General features: G+C 38.7%; 1 protein-coding gene across 1 annotated transcript; it reads right to left on the bottom strand.

Annotated features, from left to right (window-relative positions):
• Positions 1-750: 750 nt before the first annotated feature.
• Positions 751-6,604, bottom strand: cfl1 (cofilin 1). The gene is made up of 4 exons (XM_030145275.1): positions 6,464-6,604; positions 3,061-3,371; positions 2,897-2,973; positions 751-1,743 (listed from the first exon to the last, which is right to left on the bottom strand). The coding sequence occupies exons 1-4, from the start codon at positions 6,464-6,466 to the stop codon at positions 1,631-1,633; spliced, it is 504 nt and encodes a 167-aa protein (XP_030001135.1). The 5' UTR covers positions 6,467-6,604; the 3' UTR covers positions 751-1,630.
• Between the last annotated feature and the right edge of the window lie 2,372 nt (positions 6,605-8,976).

Genomic DNA, 8,976 nt, shown 5'->3' with positions numbered 1-8,976 from the left:
ACAGAGATTTATAACAGTGTTTGTGTTGGTAGTCATGACTTGTGCTCATCGTAAGTGGCCGTTGGGCGCCCCCGTGTGGTCATTACGGTAACTGATCTGAACACAAGGTTCACGATGCAGATTCGTAATCGAAAATAATGTGAAATAATTGAAAGAATATTTAATCCTGACAGAGATAGGTGCTCATTACAAAACACAAATGGTCAAACTTGACTGCAGAGCTACAGAGATGTCCTGGCCAATAAATCATATTTTTCCCATTGAAAATTAAATCTAAAAGTAGTAAAATTGTGAATAATTTTCTCCCATTTGAATCCTATTTTTACATTCAGCGACCCCCCCCCCCCCCATATCATTATTGCTGCAGTGCTGTTTGAAATGTGATTAAGCACTGAAATTGCTGACAGGATATTTCATCTTTACAGGCTTAGATCATCATTCTTTTTAAAGCAAAAATGCATAAACTATTACAACTTCACATCTACTTTTTAATTTCATGCTCTTTATAGAAAAGCATATTGTAATTTAGGAATGTAGTAATGACCAATTTTCACTATCTTATACAATAAATTACAGGAAAATGCAAATCATTACTTGTTGAGCAGATTCTATCATTTTAATTAACTCTGAGACCTAATGAAGTATCTTGAGACACAGATCTGATGTTTCCAAGACTCAGATATTACAAAAACACTGACATAAATTCAAACAAACATCCACACATACAAAAATGTGATTAAACAGAAGAGGTAGTCAGTAGTTTAGTGCTTTTTATTAGAGATAAGGAGAAGATACAAAACATCCACCATTCAATATTCAGTCTAAACTCTAACCGCTGGTCCTTCATTTACACATCACTCCCCATCAGACCTTCATAACACCAAAGTTTTTATTGAGGAGATCCTGGTTTTAACAAGTACAAGGAATGTATGCGTTTACTACATCAATGCCATTTGTTTTGACTCAGAACTGAAAATAAAGAGGAATCACTCAAGTTTTGGAATTTGCATGTTCAACAAAAAAAAAAAAAAAAAAAATTATAATAATAAAAAGAAAATATATTTTATATAGATATTTAACCGTGTTCCCCAGAGAAGGTTTCAATGCGTTTTTGTGCAATCAAGAGTGAATTAGTTCATACTACACCTAATCTCAACTACACACACTTACAAAACTTAACTAGAAGTTTGGCAAACAAAATGTAGTTGGAACAATTTTTCAGGATTCAATGGTTGGAATAATAAAGGATTGTTTCCTGTCCCTTTCTCTGTGGTTGAAATGGAACCCGGGAAAAATAAAACCCTGTCCTAAAACATGACCAATATTTGTTTTTAATTTTTAGCATCATCATTTCCCATCCTCAGTTGTATCTTTATGTTTATCTTTGTGTGTGTGTTTCATACTTTATGTTGCTTGAACTGGAATGACAGTCTGCATTTGTGGATTTTTGTTTGTCTTTTTTAACTGTCACCCCACCCCAAACCCACCCACAATATCCCTCCCCAAAAGTCCCGCAAACAGTGCTGGTTCTGCTTTTGCCCTTCTCCAGACCACACTGGAATGAACAGCTAAACCCAACAGATGTGTCTGAAAGGCCTCGATTGAAGCCGGAGAGGAAGGGGGGCAATATTTATATAGGGGATCCTTCCAGGCTGATTACTGATGAGCCACCAAGCTTCTCAGCAAGGGTATGCCGGTCTTTGAGGTCTTCCAAACCGTTCACCTGCCACTCATGCTTAATACCTGAAATTAAAAAGAGAAGCATGTAAGAACAGTAAATCACAATGTTCTGAAAAATTAGAGAATGAATAAATAAGTGGAATATGCAAATATCACATGGGCTTCCATTTCTTTAAGATGCAGATAAAAAGGTACCTATAAATCATACAGTCCAGGCCTGGCCAGACAAGAGAACATGTTTGTTTGCCCCCCCCCCCAAAAAAGGCATTATTTTGTACCCTTTCAGTGAAAATGAAATGTAAAACTTACTATTCTCATAAAATTTTTCACTTTCAAACTCATTTTAACTCCATTTTTAGTCATAATCTTTAATTTCTTTCTTCCCCAAGGCTAACTGAACAGAATAAGTAACTATGATTTAACTATTTGGCCTATTATATCAAACTAAACAGTTAAACACATAAAATCCAATACGGCCCAGTGTTTCCTCTAATTTTTATACAGTTGTGTTTTGCAACACATCTGGTGCCATTTGTGTTTTAATAATGTTAAAATCATTATAATTATATTGTCACTAATTTAAAGTCAATCTGCACTACACTTAGTTTTATTAAAGAAAAAAACACTAACTACACTGTTTGAAGCTGTAAAACGTCCTTGATGTGTTGATATGCAACAACTAAATGAATACAGAAGAAGCACTTTCAGTAAAGTGAATATGGTTAATGATTCACATAAGCACATTATGTTAAATGCAAGTTATTTATGCAAAACGAAGGTTTAAACATTAATCTAATTATTACTGGGCTGTTTCAGTGACCAAAACACCTTACACATTTTATAAGGCTGACATGGTGAACATCTGACCCACATACACTATTGTTGCTCCATCTTTGTTCTCTTCCGGCCTCCAATGTAAATATCTGGTTCAGAAATGTAAGAGTCTGTTATGTTCAAAAGCTATTCACTAGGTTTGCCTCCAGCCTCATATTAAGGTGTGGTTTGAAACATTTGACATTTAACTGTGAAATTACTGTTCACATTTGGATATTGATATAATTTAGTCATTCATTATAAATCAAGCTATTCTTGTGTAATTCATAAATTAGTAAGTCTATGTTTTTATATGTACCTTTTCAGCTAGTAGATTCCCTGAAATTAATAAATAAGCTAGTCTTATCTAACAAGTACTACTCATGTATACATGGATGGTTACCTTCAAATTTCCTCTTAATGGCGTCTTTTGAGCTGGCATAGATCATCTTGCTCTTCAAGGGAGCACTATCTGGAGCCCTGCAGACAGAGGACATGTGTATTAGAACCAACTGTTGTCACAAAGAAGGTAATATACAGTTTCACATCTCATAATGGCCATCTCACCAGAAGATAAAGACCAGGTCCTCTTTCTTTGTTTCTTTGGTCTCGTAGGTGGCGTCATACAGGGCGTACCGGCAGTCATCTGGGGGAAGCATCTTGACAAAGTGCTGGTACGGGTCCTGGACAGTGGTTCCCAAGTCACCCAGCAGGATTTCTTTGCCGTCATCCAAAACGATGTTCTTGAGGTCCTTGCTCAGACAGAACAGAATGGCCTTCTTCCTCTTCCTCTTCTCATCCTCTCTTTCCATAGCCTTACGCACCTTCATGTCGTTGAAGACTGCAATAACTTCATCTGTGACTTTCACACCGGAGGCCTGAATAAAGAACGACATTTTAAATGCAACTCAAATGTACTTACGGAGTAAAAAAAACCCAAAAAACATACTGATACCTAAGCAGTCAAATCTAATCAGTGTCAATGCTTTCAGAACACAGCAAGTCATTTATTCATGACATTATGTTAAAAGACAGTGGTGCTTGAAATTTTGCATGATGTAAACTGGTTCGATTGTATAAAAATGCAAATACGCTGCAAAGTAAAATTCAAGATTTGTACTATAATGTGTATTAGAATATTGTTCTTGTTAAAAAGGGAGCTGTATCATTTAGGTACCAATATTAAAGCCACAATGTTATCAAAAATCTTATCACCATTAGTACAGGGCCACAAAGTTTAGAACATTATGTTAAGGTTTAACAATGACAGGTTTGTTGAAATAAGAATCCACTTTCCCTCTAGCTCAATATGCCTGCAGTGACATTGCAAGTATAGAAAATACTGACATCATAAAGCTGAAGAAAGGCCTGAGAGGGCTGCATGTGACTATCACACACAGCAGAAATGCTGCACACAGGAAGGAATGAGACATAAAGGTGTGGCCATGACAAGCTGACAAGACATGGCATTGATACAAGAGTATCAATGTAATGCAGTCTCAAAACTGTCACCACAGATGATCAAGATAAAGTCAGCAATGCTTGTTCAAAGTCCACTCAGAATATAAAAACTAAAAGCGTTGAGCTAACAGGTGTGTCTAAATGTCCTGTGACTGTACCAGGTATAAAACATTACGTAATGACTAAATGAACAGCCATGTATCTGTATTGGCCATACAGATGTCCATGTGGGTGAGGGTGTGGTTAGAAATTAAGCGTCTCAGAGCAGGGTTCAGTGACAGACAATGAAACTACTGTTGAAATATAGAATACAAGTCACACAGCCGAGTCACAACTGCTCCATAAACTCAGTCAGGTCTTCTGACTCTGTTTAAGGCTCTATATCAGAGGAAAACTCCGCTTCTGGAGGAGATGGATGAGGACTGCTATCTACCAGCAAAATGTCAATGAAAAAACAGACAATGAAGAGGAAATAAGGGGCAGGAAAGACGAAACAGGAACTCAGCTGCACCGACAAGCACTGCATGTTTGCTTAGGGTGTAAAAAGCCCAGTTTTAGATAACAAGGAATTTTAGAGTAATAATTAACCAACAAACATCTTTCGACTCTTTCTTAATTGCCTCATCAATAAAACAAGACACGGACTCATGTTTACTTCTTTCAAAACATTTGCTTAAGTTTTACAAACTCCAATATGTTACATCTGAGTCAGTAAATCTCTCTACATTTGTCTTCTCTGGAGAGAAAAACAACATGCTTAGCATGTGACATCTTCTGCACAACCCATGAATGTCTATAAAGTGAAACTAAATCAACACTTCCACCTTTACCACTCGCAGTACATAGCTTTGGCCTAATATATTACACTAACCATTCTATGTTTTTTTTTTATTATCCACATCACCATGGTCACTGTAGACCTATCACTTGATCTAATCTTGACCACAGAAGTCAAGGTTCAAGTGACTCATTACAAGTTGACTCATAAATTATATCTGAACTCCTTTAAAAAGAGTGACAGTACAGATAAAAAGGCGTTACACAAGCTAATGGACTGACAATCAAACTCTTTACATTTTACTGGAGAAGGAAAATGGATCTGTGCAGTGCAACATAAAGTTTGCGCCAGATCAGTAACCTGCAAACTCAGCAATATAACTGAACTTAATGTTCAGCACAATTTACACAATAACAATGATTCTATAACTGTTGTATTTAATGTTGCAAAAATGATGCATTAAAAAAATAACGCATTAAATAACGTTAATCACGTACATTGTGGCTATTGGATTAAAGCGTCAACTGCTTCATGGTGAAGAGTGAATAAATAACCTATCCCTTTATTATTCTGCTTTGGTACTGACTATTAATCCTCAGCCATGCTTCTATTTAATCAAGTGTATAATTTATATGCGCAACAAAAATGATGCGCAGAACCATGAAGACCAAGAGATGTCGGCCCGTTAGCTTCAGCTAACAATTCAACAGTGCCAACAGGGGTTACATAACGGTGAAAAAATGTTAAATATTTGTTAGGACCTAATAAACACATGGAGAAATTCGTACGTTGCAAGTGGCAGTAAAGTAATCATAAAGACAGAACCGTTGTAATACGGGACCTTACAAAATGGTCTTTGCACCAAATTCAGGGTGGGGCCATGAATGCAGCACACGCACATGTGTGCGCTAGCTTGCTATATAAGGCAAAACTGAGCTCACACGGACCCGTTCGTTCGTCAATTGTCACATAATGTATCACAAGACCAATATGATACAAACCAAACATTACTATTTGTATATTTACATCACTTAAAACGAAATGTGCTCCAATTTAGCTGCACAGGGTCCAAGATACGGTTAGCAGGGGAGCCGTGAACAGACAAAGAACAACAAAATCACAGCTAGCGCCAGCCATAATGGATGTCATTTTCTGTCAGCTAACGGAGCTAGTCATGCTAACAATACTGTTAGCTGACTAACCCCGGGGCGCTGCTGCACCTGCCAGCGCTGCGCTGTTATTACATTCTACCCTCGACAAGCACAGGCGAAATAACGGAAACATGATGCAGCGTCATGACAACCGTGTGGATGTTAACAAAGGTCCTTTGTAAAGACGATGCTTTTGTCGGCGGAACTCGGGCAGATAACGAAATGGCGCCACTATTTGTGGACGTTAAGCTTTTTTCTGGTCGTTTACCAGAAATATTATCAAAACTTCAATAGAGCAAAGCTACTGAATGTGTTATATGAAAAGCGTGGCTTCAGGCTGTCCTGTGAAGGCACTAGCTGACCGGTTTCCCGGAGAGCGGAGCTAGTAGCTGCCTGGCCCTGTAGCTGCGGCACGGACGAGCTCTATGAGCATTACCGGCTTGCTGCGTTTAATGCCAAAACCGGCTTCATACAACATAAAAATACACACAACCGGCTTACAACATCGCCACTGTTTAAGATTCAGCGTTAAAGCCATTGTCAGTGCGTGAAACGTGATAGAAAAATACGGAGGACCTACCATGGTTGTGTCTGAGTTGGTCAGCGGCTGAGTACAAATTGAATGGACTGTGATGATGAATCGTGTGTCGCTCACACACTGGACCCACGGGAACGCGCATATATGCGCGGTCCCGACATTTTTAAGGTGCACGAGCAGGAGCGCGTGTCGCCTCAACAGCGATAGTCCGGTTGTTGTGTGGAGACCACTGACCGATGTGTTTCGACACTGGGAGGAGAGAAACTCTAATGAGACTTATCATCAGAGTCAGTTAACTGGTTCATAGAATTTATAAAACAATAGTAGTGATAACAAACGAAATTCTCCTTGGAGATAAATAAAATTGACTTGTATGTATAACAACATTTTTTTATAGGTTTTATCCTGTCCATATAGACTACTACTGATTATTGGCTATACCTATGGATCATAGCAATTTGCAGAAACATGAAGTAATTACATCTCAGCATTTTAGTACAAATGTAATTACTTATTTTTCATTGTTGGCGTCTCCTATTACTAATTTTACCTCCGCCTGCAGCGGCCAGCACATTCGAACAAATCAAGCACACCTAACGTGGAACGGAGAGCATTGTGGGAATGTCTTAGTGTAGTATTCAAATAAACCATTGAATCCCTGGCGATGAACTGAATTCTACATGACATTTCATAACGCATCATTAGGTTTTAGATTATGATTTATTAATTGCAGTAGAAAATATTGGCCAGACAACAGAGGCTGTACTTAAAGCGAAGAGGCTGTTTAATTTAATTTAATTTAATTTTTAAAGCTATTTAATAAGGCAGCTGTGGCGTAATTCTAGTGTGGGTTTTGCAGACATTTTTGAATACGTGCTGTTAATTATTCCACTAATGGCGTGAGGGGTCTGATTAATATATAACTCGGCTGTAGTTTGACCGACATTCAGCCTCCAGTCAGACGCAAAGCGGTTTTCATGATGGAGGAAATTCTCAGCCATCGCTCCCCCCATCCTCCCCTCCTCTCCCCTTCCCTCTCCTCTCCTCCCCGTCTCCCCTCCCCTCCGCGGGCTTTTTGTTGAACTCACTTCCAAATATGGAAGCGAACGGTGAGCGGCTGCGGTCAGTGCACGCGCCTCGTTCACAGCGCGAGGAGGGTCGGGCAGCGGCGCTGATCACCATATAAGGAAACAAGCGACACGAAATTCGCTATAGCAGATTTTGTGCGGTTTTGAGGAAAGAGAACGACACAGAGAGGGCCAGTGTGAGGATGGAAAGGCATGGAGAGGATGAGACACCGACAGTCCGGCCGAGTCGGCCATTCCGCCCCAACAGGAAGCAACGACAACACCGCAGAGGTCAATTATTAGAGGTTGACTGTTTTTGGGGCGTATGTGTCTGAATGCCTCAGGGCTCTGGTTGTAAACACAAAGACTTCACCTACTTTCAACAAACACTGCCCAGTTTTATCTAAATCTCGCGGCTAATGTAGACTACAGACACATTTATTTCCCTTTGTGGTTGAGATTTTGGCTTTAATATACCATACTGCTTTAAGTGCCTTATACAAGTGCTCTGAGTGTTTTTATTATCTTAGAGAAGGGGTGTCAAACATAGGGCTCATGGGCCAAAACTGGCTTGCCAGAGGTTCCAGTCTGGTCCATGGGGTGTATTTGCAAAGTGCAAAAATTGCACAGGAGACGTTAATATTCGAGGGTGTCAACCTCATTTTAGCCCAATGTCATCTCAAGAGGGCCAGACCAGTAAAACAGCATAATAACTCAAAATTCCAAACTTGATATTTTAACAATATTATGCCTGTTACTAAATGTTTTGTTCCTTTGTAGAAGCGCTACGATCTGTAATGTACATGTATAAATGATAAGTTGAGGCATAATATTTGTAAAATTGCACTTATTTCTCTGAAATTGCAGGTTCATGGTTTAGGTTATTCACATTTTTTGTGAAAGGATAGTTAGTAAATATAAACATTTTCATAACTTAATTTAACTTTTTGGCACGAAAACGAAGAAGAATTTGTAGTTATTATTTATAAGTTGTTTTACTGATCTGACCCACTTAACTTGATATTAGGCTGTATGTGGCCCCTGAACTAAAGTGACACCCCTGTTTCAAACTAATAAAATTGTTGCAGGCTAATAATGACCAACTACAACCCACATTATGAAAGATTTGGGATGCTGTGTAAAATGCAAATAAAAATAGAATGCAATGATTTGCAAATGTCTAAGTTCATCATAGAACATAAAAAACATATTGAAAGTTGAAGATGAGAAGATGCACAATTAAGAAAAAATAAGGTAATTTTGAGTTTGATGACAGCAAAATGTCTCCTAAAAGTTAGGGCAGAACTACTGTGTAGCATCCCATCTTCTCTTAACAACAGTCTGTAAATGTCTGGGAAATGAGGAGACCAGTTGCTGGATTTTTGGGAGGCAGCAGGCGGCCCAGTTCAGCACCCAGACCCTTCTACTATGAAGTCATGATACTGGAACCGATGTGATTTGCAGTTTAGCATTGTCTGGCTGAAATAC

Source organism: Sphaeramia orbicularis, chromosome 10 (genome assembly GCF_902148855.1).
Source record: "Sphaeramia orbicularis chromosome 10, fSphaOr1.1, whole genome shotgun sequence".
NCBI classification, from domain to species: Eukaryota; Metazoa; Chordata; class Actinopteri; order Kurtiformes; family Apogonidae; genus Sphaeramia; species Sphaeramia orbicularis.
This window is presented reverse-complemented; position numbering and strand designations above follow the sequence as displayed.

What these genes read in the sequence shown, in the direction of transcription:
- cfl1 (XM_030145275.1), bottom strand. An exon ending in GACCTGGTCTTTATCTTCTG is followed by an intron (nt 2,974 to 3,060) that starts GTGAGATGGCCA and finishes CTCTGTCTGCAG; the next exon opens with GGCTCCAGATAGTGCTCCCT. An exon ending in CATTAAGAGGAAATTTGAAG is followed by an intron (nt 1,744 to 2,896) that starts GTAACCATCCAT and finishes TTTTAATTTCAG; the next exon opens with GTATTAAGCATGAGTGGCAG.